Raw genomic sequence first — 19990 nt, 5'->3', positions numbered from 1 at the left:
GAGAGAGACAGAGCATGAATGGGGGAGGGTCAGAGAGAGGGAGACACAGAATCTGAAACAGGCTCCGGGCTCTGAGCTGTCAGCACAGAGCCCGACGCGGGACTCGAACTCACAGACTGTGAGATCATGACCTGAGCCGAAGTCGGCCGCTTAACCGACTGAGCCACCCAGGCGCCCCAAGAGTACTTTATTACAACATTGAGAGAGGGCATGTCCAGGATGCTAGCCTACTAAATGAGGGGAAAAATTACCATAATAAAAAGAATATACGAGTTGGCTGTGACAAAGTTCTCACCCATTCTTGGCTCCCAACTTTCCATCTGACAGAGGAAAACTTCCTAGAATTTCATTAGAAATACTATAGTGTTCGGACACCTGGGTGGCTGCCAGTTAAGTGTCCAACTCTTGATTTCAGCTCACAGTTCGTGAGTTCAAGCCCCACAGAGCACTCTGTGCTGACAGTGCAGAGCCTGCTTGAGATCCTCTCTCTGCCCCTCCCCACCCTCTCTCTCAAAAATAAACATGTTTTTAGGGGCGCCTGGGTGGCTCAGTTGGTTAAGCATCTGACTGCATCTCAGGTCGAAGTCTCGTGATCTGCGAGTTCGAGCCCCATGTCAGGCTCCGTGCCCATTGATCGGAGCCTATTTCGGATTCCATGCCTGCCGCTCTGTCTGACTCTCTCCCATCTGTTGTCTGTGCCAAAAAAAGTAAATAAAGGTTAAAAAAAATTAAAAAAAAAATAAACATGTTTTTAAAAAAGAAATATTATGGGGGCGCCTGGGTGGCGCAGTCGGTTAAGCGTCCGACTTCAGCCAGGTCACGATCTCGCGGTCCGTGAGTTCGAGCCCCGCGTCAGGCTCTGGGCTGATGGCTCGGAGCCTGGAGCCTGTTTCCGATTCTGTGTCTCCCTCTCTCTCTGCCCCTCCCCTGTTCATGCTCTGTCTCTCTCTGTCCCAAAAATAAATAAAAAACGTTGGAAAAAAAAATTAAAAAAAAAAAGAAATATTATGGTGTCTGTGACCTGAAGAGCTAGGTACTGATGATGCCCACCCCCCACTTGAGATAGGGACTAAAGTACTACCGATGCCAGGATTTCCTGGGTGAGGTCCCACCACCAGCAGAAGGGCAGGTACCCATGAAGTGACCTCACTGGAGAAGTGAGCCCAGCATGTGGGGAGAAGTGAGCCAAGATCACAAGACAAGGCAAAGCAGTAGCTGTCCCAGCTTCATGAGTGGGGAGGCCATGGTAACACCATTCTGGCTGGTTACAAGATGAGGCACAGACTCCTCACTGACTCAGTCTCCTTCCATTTGGAAAAAAAGGCAAGGGGGTGGACATGGGCAAGTCTTGTCACAGGATCCACATGCACAGGACCCAGGAGGGTCAGGAGGGCTGGGCTGGATCTGAGGAACTTCAGCAGCCAGAGTTCTTGGGCTTTCACTCTGCTGCCCTCCCCTCTGCATCTCAGCTACTCTCTCCTCTGCACTTTTCTCTTTTCCCTGCCAGGTATACTTCCACGTGCTCTACCTTTCTGCCTTGTAGCTGCTGCTTATCCTTGTTTCTGCAGGTGCCCCATGATGGCCCCTATCAGCCCTTCTCTAACCCAGGGCCTTCCCGCTGGACTTCCCCGTTAGCTGCATCATCCCCTGGGTATTTCCACACCCAAGTTCTTTCCCAGAGAAGTGGTCAGATTGTCCTGCTCACCTCCTCACACCAGGACCAACCAGAGATCCCTGAGCAGCCTTGTTCTGTTCGCCTCCTGTTCATCCCAGTGGTGAGTGACTCAGTCATTTCAAGCTACTACAACAAGAATACTACAGACTAAGAGGTCTACAGAAGGGAAACCTCTTCCTCACAGTTCTGGAGGCTGGAAAGTCCAAGATCAGGTTTCTGGCTATCCCGTTCCTACAGAGAGCTCTCTTTCTGGTGTGCAGACTGTCATCTCACTGTATCCTCACCTGGCAGAGAGAGAAGCATGCTTTCATTTCTCTTTTTATAAGGGCACTAATCCCATCATGAGGGTGAAGCCCTCCTAAAGGCCCCACCTCCTAACACCATCACATTGGAGGTTAGAATTCCAACACATGAATTTTGAGGACATACAACCATTCGGTCTATAGCAGTGAGGGAGGGATCTCCTGCTCTAAATAGTGGATAAAGACCAAATGGATGACACCTAATACTGAGCAGTGGCTTATTAGTCATATACTCACAGTCTAGAGAGGAGGAGACCACATGCTATGCAGGGTCCCACAGGGGTTATGCCTGCAAGTACAGTGAACCAGCAAGGACTGTGGTAGTCAGGCATCACAGTAACAAGAACTTACAGGGGCCCTGATTCCTGCAGGACATGATTGTCTCATTGGAATAGTTTCCCAGGTTGGTGGGTGGGTTAGTGGAACCCATTAGGTTGAAAGTTCGGTGCAGTGCAGCTGGTCCAGTGGACAGAGGAACTAGCCAGGTAGGGGGACATATCTGGTGAGATCAGGGGAATGCATAGTTAGGCTCTGGGGCTCAAAGATGTCACAGCAGCACATGAAATTTTAGGCCTTACGCTACAAGCCTCTGAATCAGCTGACCTGGTGACAAGTGCCACCTAGGGAGGAACGCGGAGTGTGGGGCTGGGTCACATGCTACTCAACGCGGCAGCTCAGATATCAGACGAACATGTCAGGTGGGAAAGCGAAATGTTCAAAAACACAATGGGATAGCTCCCTAGAAGCAGCTTGTATTCAATTTCTGTATCAGCTCATGCTATGACTAGAGGCCCGACATGGGGAAGAAATAAAATTCTCCCATAATTTGCTGCTTGTAATTACAAAGAGTAGGAACAACAAAATGTTTCTTAGTGAAATGTGGAAGAATTCTTTCATGCTTGCAGCAGCCACATTGGCTTGCCCATGTTCTCTGCCCTGAGATACTCACTCCCTCAGACTTCAGCAGTCTCTGGAACTGGCCTGCAAATGCTCCTGCATGGACATGATCACTGACTGCCCATCCCTCATCCATTGCCTATTTTATTTTATTTCATTTTTTTTTTAATTTTTTTTTCAACGTTTTTTATTTATTTTTGGGACAGAGAGAGACAGAGCATGAACGGGGGAGGGGCAGAGAGAGAGGGAGACACAGAATCGGAAACAGGCTCCAGGCTCCGAGCCATCAGCCCAGAGCCTGACGCGGGGCTCGAACTCACGGACCACGAGATCGTGACCTGGCTGAAGTCGGACGCTCAACCGACTGCGCCACCCAGGCGCCCCTCATTTTTTTTTTTAAGTAGGCTTCACAACAAGCACAGATCCCAATGAGGGGCTTGAACTCATGACCGAAGGATCAAGACCTGAGCTGAGATCAAGAGTCAGACGCTTAACAGACTGAGCCACACAGGCACCCCCCCTTGTCGTATTTTTTTAAATGTCTATTTATTTTTGAGAAAGAGAAAGAGCATGAGCAGGGGAGGAGCATAGAGAGAAAGAGACAGACAGACAGACAGACAGAGGATCCGAAGCAGGCTCCGGCTGACAGCACAGAACCGGATGTCGGGCTCGAACTCACAAACCGTGAGATCATGACTTGAACAGAAGTTGGACACTTAACCAACGGAGCCACCCAGGTGCCCTGGCATTGCCATATTTTAAAAATCCCATTTGCCCCATGTTACTTCAAGCTTCCTCCTAATGCCCCTGCCCTAAGCCTGACCCCTTTGCACCCAAAACACCACCTGCTGGTCACAGTCATTGAAGGAAGATGTCCTGTCCTCAGGACCCTACTGAGAGCCCTAATGAGGACCGAAGGAGAGGAGGATGCCCTACTGAGCCCACCCCTGTGCTCATACCACCTCCTTCCTTCTCCTTCTCTGCTCCCCTCCTGGCAGTACAGCCCCTGCCTAGATCACTGCCTCAGCCACTGGACCAGGGCACCAGGACCTGATACCCACAAACAGGGTCTTCGTGAAGGATGGGAAATAATGTCAACTTTACACCTTCAGGAGTAAAGCCAGGCAACAGACTGTCCACTGAGCTTCTGAGAGGAAAGACCACCAGGAGGGACATGATGCTGCAGACCTCACTCTCCTTCAGTTCAATAAAAACCAAGGGTAAGCATTGCTCATATTCGTGGCGTTTCCAGAGCTGAATCTTCTCTACCCCTTGTCATTTTGGGGCCTCCAACTATCTCCTGGGGATACCCCAGAACTCCATGTCCGGCAGAGCAGATGGCCTTGCCGGCATATTCACGTGTACAGCTGGGAACAAAACATGCTCACAGAGGTAAAACGTGCTTTACCCAGGCAGCATTTGACTCTGATGAAGTTTGCAGGTGAACTCTGTCCCTAAAGGGAAGAGAGGAAATGCAGATGAAAGAGGATGTGCAGGAGGTGAAACAGGGGGGCTGGGCAGAGGACTGCAGAAGACAAGAGCTGGGCCTCGGAGTTTGCCGAGCAAAGGGGAGCAAGAAGGGGCGTGGATGCTGGTCCACCTCTAACAGAGACTCATTGCCGTGTCAGCCCCCGAGCTGAACCAGTTGCCCCCATCTCAGAGAAGAAGGGGCTTAGACCTCAGGGGATGTGGATGGAGAGCAATGGGAACAGGGCCTAGACGGGGTCTCTAAGAGCCGAGCTCTTCTCACTGAGAACACGGCCCCCTAAGCAGGCAAATGGGAATTCTGGGGGATCAATTGGAAAAGCCCTGAACATCAGTATCAGGAGAACCACTTGGGTGGTCTGAAACAACTTTCATGTGATAAAACTGAGGCTTCTCTGAAGGGAAAGGGAACCGCAAGTTTCTGATCACCTTCCTGAGGCAATTTGAACTTCTAAATCCTCTCCGCCCTCCTCTCCTTTTCCAAGATCTCCCTTCCACTCCAGCTGCCTCTGTGGGGTCAGAGAATTCCCAACCAAAGCGGATGAACTCCAGGATGCCTCTGGGACAATTTTGAAGCCAGAAAAGTGAAGGTGCAAAGTCACCCTGGAATATGGAAGAAAGAGAGGCAGCTTCTCTAATTCAACAAGCGTCGGAGCTCAACGTGCAAGCTTGGGACCAGTCCCGTCATGGTTCTGATGGTATGTAGGGCCGTTTACAGATGAAAAGGAGCTTATTGTCACAGGAGGCATCATTCCATGACTGAAGCGAGGACATCTTTATATTGGCACAGTGTTCATTGTTCCCAAAATTATTGGGCTCACCTGGAATCCAGAACCTACCAAAGGAAAAAACAAAGAAAAACTTACATCCAATGAAGAAATGAGTGACTTCAATCCCACCTTTGGTCCTGAGTGATAGCATCACAAGTTTTTGTACCCATGCCTGAGAGGAAGGGGGCTGGTGAGCTGTCAATCTCAAAGCCTGAAATCACTCTCGCAACTCAGAGCCAAGCCAGCCCACCACTCTCAAGGCCCTCCGCAAACCCACACTGCAAAGACTGAGACGTAGAACAGGGGATCTGCCGAGGATGGGTAGAAGGCCATGCCGCCAAACCCCAGATGGCACGGAGAGGCCATGGATTTGTCCCCAGTCCCACAGGAAATTGGTGGCAAAGGTGAGCTAGATCTCAGCTCAGTGTTCCTACCACCTGAGGATGGGGAAGAACCACAAACCCCGTAGTCACCCCGTCCTTCATGCCCTGGTCCTGGCCCAGGAAAGTCAGGCTGGGAAGGAGGCTCTGGGGCTTACCTTGCACTCTGGACCTTGTTAAATGGAGTATCATCTACCCAGTACCAGTCCCCCTCACTCCCGGCTTTGGTCAGGCCAATCCAGTAGAAAAGTCCACCTGCCATCTTGTACAGAAACTCCTATAGGGAAGGAGAAGGAGTGAGGCACCTGCTACAATGTGCAAGTGGAACATCTGTCTCTCTGGGTGTTTTTGTTCTTGTTCTCTCTGTCCTCAGTGCCAGCCCCCACATACCACACACACTGACCTCTCTCAAGCCCCTTCCTGTCCCGGCCCAGAGTCCATCTTCCAAAGTCTAATTTGTCTTTTCCCCGCAACTAACAGACTCAGGTCTCAAGATCTTGGGCCTTTCCACTCCTCAGGAAGTAGGTTCTGGAGTACAAGAAAGACTCAGCTAAACCCCAGAGCAGGGACCCCAGGAGAAGGGCCCAAATACTAATAACTGAAATGCAGTGAGCGCTTAATATGTGTAAGGCACCGTGCATTTATATGCATCTAGTCAGCTGTTCTCTGAAGCAGGTACTGTTATCATGTGTGCTTCATTGATCAATAGGCTCATCTAATGAAGTTAAATAACTACCCAGGCTCTGGGACCAGTTAGGAGCAGGGTTAGGGCTCTAGACCCCAGAGCACACACTCTTACCTGCTCTACTAGTCCACCTCCCAGATGAAAGGGGCTCGTTCAATATTTTGCTCACTGGGTAGGAGACTTCTTGGGTTATGTAGTGTTATTAATGTTATTCACACATGTTTTTGTTTTCTGGGCACCTAGAAAGATTGTACCTCCCTGCCCTCCCTAAAGCTGGGACCACCGCATCATTTGCTTTAGCCAATGAAATGTGAGCAAAAGTGATATCTGTGATTTCCAGGCAGATGCTTAAGAGCCAACATACGATTTGCCATGTTCTCCTTCCCTGTTTCAGCAACTGTGGAACCATACACTGAGATGGAGTCTCCTTTGGCCTGGGTCCTTGAGTGACCACACAGGCAGAACCCCTTGCAGACCCTTGCTGGACATGTAGTGCAACTGAGAAGTAATCCTTCATTGTTAGGTCACTGGTATTTGGGGATTACTGCACCATAATCTTGCCCATCCTTCCTGATATGGCTGTTAATACACCCCCTTCTTTGAGCTCATTGGAACAGAACTTACCTGTTCACTCTCCGAGGCCACTGAGGTCAGGTGTGAGTCCCTGGACACACAGAACTGCTGGGCACTGTACCAGGTCTTTGGGACTTGAGAAAAGTAATAAAAGTTCCCCTTGAAGTACTTCCAGCCTTGAGAAACCATCTGCAGAATGTCATCTGGAGAACAAGGATGAAAGGTGAACATTGGGGTTCCTGTTTCCTCTGGGTGCTGGCTGGGGGTGGTTCTCGAGTGGGATCCCAGAGACAGCAGCGAATGGGGCTGGGTTCTGGGGTCCTTGGGTCCTTGTGTAAGGGCTCAGGGACACTGTGTCACATGCTGAAAGTCTAACTGAGAGTGGTAGAGTATCTGGGCTTAGATAGGGGAGAGTTAAAAATATTGATCAAGAATCGGTCCCTCCTCCTAAGAGGAAACAATTCTCTGTTGGCCATCACAAGTGGCTGAGCCCCCGCACGCCAGGGATGGAACTTAATGGATAAATGGCTAGGTTTGAGGCAGGACAGAGAGACTCCCTAATGGCTTCATACTCTGTGCCTTAGTGTGAGAGCCCATGCTGGTCCCTGATCCCTTTTCTCCTGAACAGCCCCTAAGTCCTCCAAGCCCACTGCTGAGCCCTTGTTTCTTAACTTTCCAACCATGCCTGCCCAGCTCCTCTTCCCCTTCCCTCCACACGTGCCAGCCCAATGGCCTCATGCCTGAAGCTGGCAAGGCTCCACAGGCCACTGGTCAGCTTACAATGTTCTTTTCTGAATCACTTACTTTGCTGTTTGAGCACCTTGCTGATATTCTCCAAACTGGTCTGGAGTCCCTGGACCTTTGCATTTAAAGAACTGGCTTTATCCAAATTTCTTTTTAACTCTGGAATTTGGGCATTTAAGTCATTGACCGCCTCCCAACTTCTTGTCAACATCTGGATCTGTGCATTGGCTTCCTTCACACCAGTTTCCAACTTCCAGATCTGAGAACGCACATGATCCAGGCTGGCATTCACCTTCTGGACCTGAATGCCGGTTGCCTCCACGCCTCCTCTATTCCTCTTAATCTCAGAGCCCAGAGCGCTGATGTTGTCCACACGGCCTTTCAGCAACTGAGCATTGTTCTTTACATTTGATATTGTACGCATAAACCAGGGATCTGGATTTGAGAAAGTCAAGACGTCAGGCAAAGGGACTCCCAGGGACTCAGAGTGTTGTCAGGGTGATAAAAGGAAGGGAAAGTAAGGGATAAGCTTAAGCTACCCAAAGAGCTGTTGCTTACCCTCCATTCACTCATAATGTATTCATTCAACAAACATGTGATGGGCACCTAGCACTTGCTGGGAACTCTTGCAGATGCAGGTAATGCACAGATTGATAAAACACAGACCGTCTGTTGGAGGACCTCATAGGGAGGCAGAAGCAGGGATTAGTACCCAGTCCTAAACTTGCTTTGCATATTTGAGCCACATTTGGTAAAAGGATGCCCTCAGTTACTTCCTTGTTGCATCCCTGGGGGCTCCATCACTTGATTCCCAGTTCTTCCTTCCAGAGGCCCCTACAGTGGCATCCACTAGGGCAGCACCCTTCCCACATCTACCCACAGGCCCCCTGTGGCCATGATGGGGGCCAGGCATGCAGACTTCCAATCTGGAAGTGACTTCTCCAGAGAATATGGAAAGAGGGAATTATGAAACCATTTCTACCCTTCCCTTATCCCACCCACCATGACACTCTGCTCAGGCTACAGCCTCGGGTGGCAGATAGGAGACCAAAAACAAACCAGGAGGAAACTCTGCTCAGAGGCTCCAAGTCTGAGACCAAATATGTCCCAAAGCCTTGAAGGGAGAAGACAGATGTTGCCTCCCCCTACTTTCTGGAGACCTGGTGGGAGGAAGAAGGCTCTGCTAGCAGAGGACATGAGGGGCTAGGCAGAGCAGAAGAAGAGGAAAGATAAGTCACACAACCAGTGAACAAGTAGGAAGTCTCCCTTGACATGACCTCAGCAGGAATGGGAAGAAGAATGAAAAGAACATGAACGGGTCCTGGTGAGAATGGTGAACCAGGAGATCTGTTGGCTCACTGACAGACTCTCCACCTAGTCGGTCGGGGCTGAATGCAGTTGGAAGCCCTTCTTTTGTGGGGTCAAAAACCATTTTGCTCACTGTTAACAGCTGCCCACAAGATTCCACACAAAAAGAACACAGCTCGGGGGCGGAGTGGGGATGACACGGGATGAAGAAATGGGTGAATGTTTCCTGGGGACAAAGCAGCATATCCTTGAGCCCAAGCATGCAAGTGCTGATCTCAATCCGGAAAATCTCCCTGGGATTGGGAAGGAGAGAGCAGCAGCTCATCTTACTGGGAACAGGGGACCCAGAGACTTCCCCTGGAAAGAGGGGAAACGAGACAAATGGAAAAGCCAGAGGTGGGAGACACAACTGAACAGAGGGTCTGGATGTTGAGGGAGCCGGCTGACTGTGGAGAAAGACCAAGCTTGGATGACAGAACGTGAGGACTTACAGAGAACAGCCTGCAGCAGGATGGAAGCAGCCAGGCCCAGCGTCAGGATGATGACTGCAGCCCGGACTGTGAGAGATTTCCTCAGAACCAGAGATGGACCCGTCTTGGGAGGAGGCTCTGCCAGAAGAAGAAGAGAACATGTGTTGAAGGACCTGCCAACAGCAGAACGCAGGGCACCAAGCAGATTCTGAGCGGAGGCTGGTGCTTGCCTCGGGGCCAGAGAGAGATGTTCTGTTTATCTACACTGAAGTGCACATCCGAGACCTCGCTCTCAGCAGCCTTCATCCTGCACACTTGCACCTGCAGCACAGGTACACTCAGCTGGCTGTCTCCCCAAGGGCATTTTATCTAGAAAAAAATGGGAAGTGAGTCCCACAGGAGGTCGTCATGTCACCCCAAAGTTCCCCATTCCTGGCTTAGACACCTTGCCTGGCCTCAGCCACAGCTCAGTCATCTCCGCAAAGGTCTGAGCTCTCAAGAAGAGGCCACGTGTCTTCTTCTCCCAGGGGCCTGCTGCATGGACACTTTAACCATATTGTCTCAACGCTGCTCTATTTCTCTTAGAAGACTCCCCTCATCCATCATCCATCTATGCATGCATGCATCCCACAAATGCATATGGGGTGCCTCCTAGGTACGAGGCGCTGTACGGGGACTGGGCCACAAAGATGACTAACTCACAGTCTGTACTCCAGCAGCTTACAATCTGGTAGGAAAGACAGACCTGAGCAAATAAATTACGATACAGTGTTATGAGCATAACAATAGAAGAATACATGCCATCCAAAGGAAGTACAAAGAATGGAATAATGGTAAAAAGCTCCAGGTAGAAGGATTAGCACACTCAGAAGTATGGGGGCATAAGACAGCATGGAGTGCCAGTTGATGGTGTTGGAGTGTAAAGACTGTGACAGGAACGGGAAGGGCATGGGGCTAAAGAGGCACCTGGGGTCAGATCATCAAGATCCTCCTGGGTCATATTAAGGAGCTTGAACTTTGGTTTATGGGTGACATGGAGCCAATGAAGGACTTCAGGCAGGAGAGAGACAAGGGCAGGGACACTGGAGAAAGTTCACTCTGGCGGTGGCGAGGAACATAGAAGAGGGTGTGGAAAGCCTGGAAGCAGGGAGACCAGTAAGGAGACCGCTGAAATAAAATACTTTCTGTTATCAAGGCATCTTACATGATACAGCATCCCTTTATAAAAGTAGGGTTTGGAGATTCAAAATGTAAATGTAAGATGTGGGTTCTCCTCCCTGCTTCCTGCACTTACGAGCTTCTCAAAGTGGGGAGGCTCAGCGCCATCAGACCAGGAACTGTTCTTTCATATGTGGGAAAAGCTAAGGGCAAATAGGAGCTGATCTGGGGCTCAGTGAAGGACTAAGTTCTCTCCTGGGAAGCTTCTCATGCTTTGAAGAAGTCGGTCACATCAGAGAAACCTGGTACATAACACATTCTAAACAAATATTACTTGGAAGACAGGAAAGAAAGGGTGGAAGTGAGGAAAGGAGACAGGGAGGGAAGGAGAAAAGGAAGGGAGTTGGTCCAGATAATTAGATAGATGGACAGAAGGTTGACTGGCTGGCTAGCCATACAGGTGGAAGATTAGTGGATGGGAGTTGATGGCTGATCATTACTCAATTCTGAAACCTAGAGTCTGTGGATTAGGATCTGTCTTCCAGAAGCTACTGACATTATCATTCATTTATTTCCACAGCAAAGACATGAGAGAAGTATGATTTACACCTTACTCAATAATGCATGAAAATTCTGGCCACAGGACTAGAAAGCTGGCCGAGGCTTGCTGAATGTGAGCCAATGGATATGGACGACAGTGTGGTACCAGGGACAAGAGGTGGAAACAAATGAGGGCGGGCCAAGTAAATAGCTACCTATCCTTGCAGAGGCTTTTGCTGCTTTGATATGCGAGAGGACCCCACCTCCCTAGTCAGCCCAGTACTTACAGGCCCCTTGCTGCTCTCTCTCCAGGCTGACTAGGCCTCAGACTAGAGCTCCTCCTCTGACTGGATGAGGACTGACCCAGAGAGGACTCCTTGCCACACTCCCCAAGTGGTGGGAAAGAACCTGGGCCACAGGGTGGTGGCCTTTCACCCCATCTCATCTGCTCCCCATCCACATTCTGTCTGTAGCTTCCAGAACTGCTACCTGTTCTAACCTTTGACATTACCTAATCCCTCATTGCCTGTCTCTGAACATTTATGACTATACCCCACTCTCTCCAGGTGGCTCATTTGGTTACAGAACCTTGGTTCCACCAGTGTTCAGAAGGGATTAGAATGTTCTGGTTCTGGGATCTCATGCTTGCACCCAGTCAAACCTCAGAGTTGCCTCAGCCCTTCTGCTCCTAGCCCCTGGCCCTACATTTACAACCTGTCATAGTCCAGAGCCTGGGGTAGAGAAGAAGCCAAATTACTCAAGGCTCTGGTAGAAGGGGCCTATGAGGTCTTGGTCACCTCCTGAGGCATGTGGGAGAGGCTGCCTAACCTGGAGTGTGTGGACTCTTCCTTCTCTGTCCAAAAGTTGGCTTTTCCCAAACTTCTGCTGGTTCGTAGCATCAGGTATTAATGAAACACCTATATGCCTTCTCACTAGTCCCAGGAAAGGATCCAGAGACCTCACCAAGCTGAGCCCACTGCATAAGAAGGGGCTGGGCTTGGGGGGCATATGCTCTGAGTGGTGGGAATAGAGGCCTCACATAGATATTCTGCTGAGCCAGCATGAGGAAGCTAAGCAAGAAGCAACCAGAATCTTGGGCTGTGGACCCAGCAGGGTTTCAGAGATGGTGGATGTAAAAGTCCCAGCCATGAGGAGTTTCATTTCCCACTTTGTGGGGAAGAACAGAGTCACAAGCTATTTTCCTATGGCCATGCTCATCTATCTGCAGGTACTGACTGAGCACGTCTCCCATGCATCCCTCTGGGTGCCTATCTGGCTCCTGACCTGACAGTCTTGGAGGAAAAAGACAAAGCAAGAGGCGAATACCTCAGCCATACTTTCCTGCCAGGAAAATGGGAGGCTCTTCTGGACACTCAGGAGATCCCAGCTCTTCTAAACAGAGGAGGAACTTTGGGTCAGACTTAGAGTGACCAAAAATCACTGCCGTGATGAGAGAAAGGGAAGTCCATGCTCATTTCTCTGTTTCTCCACTTGCCATGCCCTTGGGGTTCTAAGACTTTCTTTGGAGAAGGATGGAGGAAGGAAACAGTTTTGCCACTTTCCCCCTTCTCTGGTTGGGATTCTCCTTCTGCTTGGAGATGGACCATGGCCATAGTCAGTGGAAGTGGGAGAAGAGACCTGGGTTGCTTGAAATGCCCCAGCAGAGCCAAAAGTCATCTCCAAGGATAGCAATCCCAATCCCTCCAGTCAAGGCCTGGAGGAAACCAGAGTGGACAACACACTGGGAAAGGGGATGGGGAGGCCTGGGAGGGGGTTGCAGAGAGGAGAGGGGAGAAGGGCTATGAGATGAGAATGAAGACACTGTGACAGCTGGTCAGGCTTTCCACAGCCTCTGAGGGGACTCCTGTGTATAATGTGATGTCAGGTTTGACCAGCAGACCCCAGATAACCAAGGGATTCTAGGCTGACTTCTGGGTATGTGTCCCAGCAACAGGAGACAGGGCAGAGAAACCAACACGAAAGCAGTGGTGGGAGTACCATTCATCCTCCAGTTCTCCTAGGATGCCCATTTTGCACCAGGTGCAAGAAGAAAGACAGCTAGAGACACTGTCTCCAGAGATAGTGTTCCTCTTGTGGACAAAACGTACATCTTTAATTCTGGGAAGGATTAAAGGATGAAGGACAATTCAGGAAGCCTCTCCAGGTCTCCCTTGATGTTGGGAATGGGTTCCTCTTTTTTAGGATATTACGTAGGGGCAGGTTTCTCTGGAATGATGACAATGGGCCAGACCTCAGTGAACAGGCCATTACATCTGGTGGCATCCGGTGTGGTGTGGATATGGGTGAGTAGCCAGGTTACATAGAAGGATCACCATGTTTTGGGCTGAGGAAGCTCCTCTGAATCATCCAAATCAAAGAGCTCTTGCCTGTGACCTTAGTAGGAAAGGCAGATTCGTGTCGGGAAAGTAACAAAAGGGTCTTGGGGAAAGTATGCCTAGTTTTTTTTTAAGTTTATTTATGTATTTTGACACAGAGAGAGAAAGAGAGTGTGCAAATGTGGGGGAGGGTCAGAGAGAGAAGAAGAGAGAATCCTAAGTAGGCTCTGCACAGCCAGTGTGGAGCCCAAGGCAGGGCTCAGACTCACAAACAGTGAGATCCTGACCTGAGCTGAAGTCAGACACTTAGCCAACTGAGCCACCTAGGGACCCCTGCCTAGTTTCTTTTTTAAATCTTTTATTTATTTATTATATCACTAATGCTATTTATTACAGAAAAAAATCCAGGTAAGCAAAAAGAAAAAAATTACCTACCATAAAAAAATCTGTGCAATTTATTCTTTCTAACTATCTACATGTATGCATGTATGTGTGTGTGAGGGTGGGTGTATCTCCATAGCTATATCTATGTGCATATATTTATATAAGTATCTAACAGGATGGCTTCTGCTTATTTTCCCCAGCATCCTTCCCATCTCCATTTCTGATACCAAGAGTCCCCTTCCTTTGGGAAATGAGCCCTCCCTTTTTTAATCCCCACATTGCTTGGTTCATAGCATCAGCACTTTGAGTTTCTGTCACACCTCATCATCCTGACACAGAGACTTCTGCCTTTTGCTTCTACTTTTAAGGACCTTTATATTACCCAGATAATCCAGGATAATTTCCCTACCTTAAAGCCAGATGATTATCAACCCTAATTCCACTTTGCCATGTAACTTTATAAACTCCCAGGTTCTGGGGATTAGAATGTAGACATCTTTGGGGCCATTATTCTGACTACCATATTAAGTTAGAGTAGCCTTAATAGAACCATTCAGAAAGCTTGGTATATACCCCTAGAGTTTGAGAGATATAGAGTCTGATACTGGACACATGAAAGAAGTCTAAGGCCTTCAGTAGATGAATGGATAAATAAACTGTGGTATACCCAGACAACAGAATATTATTCAGTACAAAAAAGAAATGAGCTATCAAGCCATGAAAAGACGTGAAGGAACCTTAAATATTATTAAGTGAAAGAAGCCAGTGTGAAAAGGCTACATACTATATGGTTCCAACTAGATGACATTCTGGAAAAGGCAAACTATGGACACAGTAAAAAGACCAGTAGTTGCCAGGGATAACTGGGAGGGAGGAAGGGACAGGTGGAACATGAAAGATTTTTAGGGAAGTGAAACTATTCTGTAGGATACTGTAATAGTGAGTATCTATCAATATACATTTGTCAAGACCCATAACATGTACAAGAGTGAACCCTAATGTGAACTATGGGCTTTGAGTGATAATGGTGTGTTGGTGTAGGTTCATCAACCGTAACAAACGTACTGTCTGGTGGGCGAGGCTGATAGTGGAGGAGGCTGGGGGAAGGCTAGGTGGGGACTGTATGAGAACTCTCTATACTTTCTGTTTAATTTTACTGTGAACATAACACTGCTCTAAAAAATAGTCTATTTAAAGTGAATGGGGAGTGGGGGGGGGGGACCTGGGTGGCTCAGTCGGTTAAGCATCTGCCTTTAGCTCAAGTCATGATCTCACAGCTCGTGAGTTTGAGCCCCTCAATGAGCTCACTGTTGTCAGCACAGAACCCTCTTTGGATCTTCTGTCCTCCTCTCTCTTTGCCCTTTCCCCACTTATACTCTCTCTCTCAAAAATAAATAAATCTTAAATAAAGTGAATGGGGACTCAGTCAGTCTCCCTAACTAGAACCTTAAACTTCCTTTGCCTCCCGCTGCTCCCTAGAGATGTCCCTGATCCCTGCAGCAGCAGCTTCCATCCAGTGCCCTTAGAATGAGTGTCTTCCATCATACCTCTGCTGGGAACATCCCCACAGAAATGGATGGTATTGCTCTCATTCATTCACTCAAGCATTCATTTATTCATCCAGCGAAATTTATCAAGTGCTCACTGTGTGCAAGCTCTATGCTAGATGTTAAGGATTCTGCCTTGAACAAAACAGTCATGACTCCTGCCCTGCAGGACAATGCAATTCTCTCTGGATAATTCTTGGCATTCACTCGTTCTTTTGCAAGAAAAATAAAGTGTATCTGTGATTACGCCTAAAGCAATAACAACAACAAAAACCTTGCAGTTTAAAGTGGTGTAAAATATGAGATTTTCCCAAACTACTTTTATTAAAAAACAGTACAGAGACATAGGTTCATCCTTTCATTTCCTGAAAATAAATCTGCTTCTCCTAATATATCTCTCAACTACATGACAACTATATACTCACACTGCTGTTACCCAGAGCCCCCTTCCCTGAGTGGGGTGGGAGAGAATGAGAGCCACATGTCTAGGACCCAGTGCAGTGGTCCTCAACCCCTGGAACACATTTGTAAAAATGACAGTGCCACATCCCCCCAAATCTGACTTATTTGGTGTGGGTTAGGATTCAGACTCGAGTGACTCCTCCATGCAGTCAGGGTTAAAAACCATCAATCCAGTGGAAAAACGTGAGTTCTGGCATGGAATCCTGCTCTTCCCTACGTTGGTTGGGTGGATGATTTAGGGGAGCGTATGTCACCTGTGTAAGTTCAAGAGACGTGAAATAACTTTATACGGAAACACTTTAATGCTGCGTAACAAGAGCTGCTCCATCTAGGTGACTGGTGAGTGAAAATGTCTGGCGGCACTTGTTCAGAATTAATGATCTTGAACCAGAAGGGGGAGAAAAGAAGCAAGTTATCTTGTGGCCAAAAGACCCAAACTTCAAGACTCCATAGCTTAACTGCTCTAGGCCTGCAAGTTTATGTGCACGGGGCCTTGAAAAGAGTAACCCACCACCCTGTCAGTCGCTCACATGAAACACAAACACAGAGAATCAAGAACACGCCCGGAACCTCTCACCAAACCCATCAGCAAATGTTTATTGTGTGCCTTCTGTGTGCCAGGACTGCACTAGCTCCAATAAATACTGGAGCTTACAATAAATATAGCAGAAATAAGTACATCACATGTGTTGCGTTAAGTGACACGAAGGAAAAGTTCATGGAGCACTCAGAGCATATAGAAGACAAGACCTTGTCTGTAGGGATTAGAGAAGGCTCCCCTGGAAAGTGACACTTGAGCTGAGAATCTGAAGGAGAAGTGGGAGTAAACCTTATGGCAGAGAAAAAGCCATTCCTGCAAGAGGGACTGCTGAGGGAGGCTGGCACAATGGAAGAAGGAAGGTCGGAGAGACTGAAATAAAGGGATGACACAGTCCGGTATTTGAAAACAAAGGCTCCAGAGACAGATCAGCCAGGTTCAAACCTGGGTGGCTGCTTTCAATGTATAACCCTAAGCAAGTTACTTAACTTCTCTGTGCTTCGACTGCCTCGCCTGTAAAATGGGCATGACAATGATATCTGCCTCACAGGGCTTTGCTAGAGATTCAATGAGTAAATACAAACACAGGTGTATAGTAAGTACTCAATAAATGTTATTATGATCACTATTCGTAATAATGATACTCCTACTTCTATACCTATAGGGGTGGAAACACTCATCTACCTAGTATCATATTGATTACATTGGACCCTTTCCTTCAGGAGTGGGATAGTAAATTGGTCCTGAGAGTGAGAATATGTTTGTCCCACAACAGTATTGCCAAAAAGCCCCCTAGAGGAAGGAACTCCCAATAATCAGTAAACTGAATGACCCTTCTGTGCGTAAGAGTCAGCCTCTTTGCCCAGCTGATTACTCTGTGGGCTTATGTTCAAAGTGTCATGTATGTTGGCTATGTATGGGCTCAATAGCATGGATTTCTCCTCTCCAATGCTGTCACCGCTGTACTCAATCTTCCAGCATAGCAGCTAACTCTGAACCTTCAAAATGGTATCTTTCCCTGGGTGGATCAGAGTGCCACCTAATAGCAGGTGGATTGCCATCATGGAGGGGGCAGTGCTTTGTCGTCATTGCCAAAGAAACTCATTTTGAATTTAGGTTTGTTCTCAGTGGTTGCCATCCTATTACCCACAACACAATCCATAGTCATTTATTGCATATCATGGCATCCCACACAACATAGTCCTTCCAAGGAACTCACTTTAGAGTGAAAGAAGAAAGGCGATGGGTTTGTGCCCATGAACCTCATTGGATTTGTCATGTAGTCCATCACCCAGAAATAAGTGGCCTTGTAGAACAGTGGACTTGAGTGCTGAAGAGTCAGTTCTAGTACCTCCTGGGAGACAAAGCCTTGAAACATTGGGAGCTGTTCTGTAGCATGTAGCACCTGCTTTAAAATATGGCTGTTTCTTCCCCTAAAATACATGGGCCTGGAGGATTTATACCAAGGAGTATAAGTAGGTAGTATCTCTTACACTGACATATATATAATGACCCATCCTCAAGGGTCTTATTACATTTCTCAAACTCTGGATCTGCCGACTTAGGGTACCCAGTGGGGGAGGAGGGGGAGGGAATATTTCCACCAAAGAACACAACGATTCCTCTGAATTAGGAGCTGAGACTGCTATCAGGCTATTTCAAACATCGCATGCCACTGGAAAAACGGGTTTTAAAAAAATGATCATAGGTTTGGCAAAGTCTCAGACTAGGTTTTCCAAAAGCAGACACTGAAATGCAGTTTGGTGTACAAGACTTTTTTATAAAAGACCAATATCTATGGAAGGGGAGTAGGAGGAGACAGGGTTGGGCATAAGCTGAATTTTTGAATTGTAGTACAGGCCAACAAACCTCAGTAGGCCCCATGAGGAGCTACAGCATAAATGGCCCACCAGACTTTCCTATGTTAGGTTAAAATGTCCATACCTGATTGACCCTGCCATAATCATTCATTTGGTATAGGCCACTCAGGGAAGGACATGCACTTGGGTGAGGGTATCTCTGTAATTGAGGCTCCCTGAAGGAGTTGAAAGCTTGAGACTATCTGCTGACAGCCCCCCCGCCTGCCACCCCAACTCCACAACAGTTCAGGCAACAGATTCTTCTTTGAAGGGGGATCTGGGAAGTGTATCTCCATATCTACCACATAGGATGGTTGATCCTGACGTTCAAGAGAAGAAGGTTCCCTGACACACAAATGGGATGTGTAGGTATCCTCTAAGATGGCTTCCAGTGATCTCTGCCTTCTGGTATTCATGCCCTTGTGAGCTCGGAAGCATGACCCTCCCCCATCAGGGGGTCTTCAGATGAGTCTTCAGATGAGACCACAGTTGCAGCCAACAGCCTGAATGCAACCTCATCAGAGACGTTGCATCAGAAGTTCCCGGCTAAGCCACACCTGGATTCCTGGCCCACAAAAAACAAACATGTCTGCTGTTAAAGCCACTGAGTCTGGGGGTAACTTGTTAGGCAGAAATAGATAACTAACACAGGAGGCAGGGAGAATTATGACTGGAATGAAAGCAATAGATACCCTGAACTATCTTCTATTTCAACCTGTAAAGTTTGGAATTCTTCTGGAACTCTTAACAAATGGGACAACCTACAGAATGAGACAGCTTAGAAACTAAGGGCTGACTCATCCCATCAAGTAAAGAACCTAGGCACTTGATGTGCTGACTGAGGGCAACAGAAGAGAGACTAAATCGTTATGGAAGGCAGTCATATGGCCTCATGAATTTAGCAGAAACAAGGGTTAAAGCCGCCATACTTGTATTTCCTTCTTGCTGTGTCATGTATCTTTTTTTTTTTTTAATTTAGTTACATTCTTCTTTCTTTTTCCTCTCACTTTCCATTGGATACAACTGTTCAGAATACCCAGATAAGATCATGACAAAACTAAAGAGGATGATCCATCACTACGTGGTCCTGGACTTCAAGCTGCTTGAAATGATTCAAAAGGACAGTGGGTTGTCTACTCTTGGAAAGAAGACGTGTCTGGATAACATATAGCTGCACTAGGGCAGGTGACGGCAGCTTAAGGAAGTGTCAGTATGAGGAAAAGGGTGTACATGGGTGTTGGGCTATAGAGATATTGTCTCTTTGTCCAGGATATCAGTGCCCTTCTAAATAAAGAGAAATCTCAAAATCAGTGGTAGACAGGACCACAATGCTGAGTCAAAAGACAAAAAGGGTTGGATATTTCTTCTTCCCAACACCCTGGCAGCTGAATCTCAGGCACATTACCCAGGCTCAGGCAATCAGATGCCACCATCTGCATGACTGAGACAATAATGCACTGCCTCAGTGCATTTTTTAAGAATCTGAGATTCTTCAAGGGACATCTTGGGAATCTTCTCGTATGTCCTCCTTTCTTTGGTCCTGTCCCATTTTCTAAGCCTTCACATTAAGTCTGAGAACAAGTGGTTACCTTCCCAATAAATTCCTTTGATGCTTAAATTATGCAGACATGGACTTGTTTTCATCAAGAACCCTAGTTTATATACCCATGAAGGTATCTCCTTTCCTATTAAGATAAGATTGATCCAGTTTTCCCACAGTGTGTTAAATGGAACACTAGTCCAGGAGCATGCTCAAAATGGGTTCAAAGCTCAAATCGGTTTGGCAAACTGTCCATGTTGTATGGCTTTCTTGAAGATTCCTGGTAACTGTGATCATATTAAGGGTTCTGAGAATTCTTGTGTTAAGAAAACCTATT

General features: G+C 47.7%; 1 protein-coding gene across 1 annotated transcript; it reads right to left on the bottom strand.

Annotated features, from left to right (window-relative positions):
• Positions 1–4258: 4258 nt before the first annotated feature.
• Positions 4259–9630, bottom strand: CD207 (CD207 molecule). Its single transcript, XM_058683777.1, has 6 exons — positions 9520–9630; positions 9311–9427; positions 7572–7946; positions 6819–6970; positions 5668–5786; positions 4259–5194 (listed from the first exon to the last, which is right to left on the bottom strand). The coding sequence occupies exons 1-6, from the start codon at positions 9593–9595 to the stop codon at positions 5044–5046; spliced, it is 990 nt and encodes a 329-aa protein (XP_058539760.1). The 5' UTR covers positions 9596–9630; the 3' UTR covers positions 4259–5043.
• Between the last annotated feature and the right edge of the window lie 10360 nt (positions 9631–19990).

The sequence above is a fragment of the Neofelis nebulosa genome, chromosome 9, assembly GCF_028018385.1.
Source record: "Neofelis nebulosa isolate mNeoNeb1 chromosome 9, mNeoNeb1.pri, whole genome shotgun sequence".
Lineage (NCBI taxonomy): Eukaryota > Metazoa > Chordata > Mammalia > Carnivora > Felidae > Neofelis > Neofelis nebulosa.
Note: the sequence above shows the minus strand (reverse complement) of the source record. Positions and strands in the feature narration are given on the sequence as shown.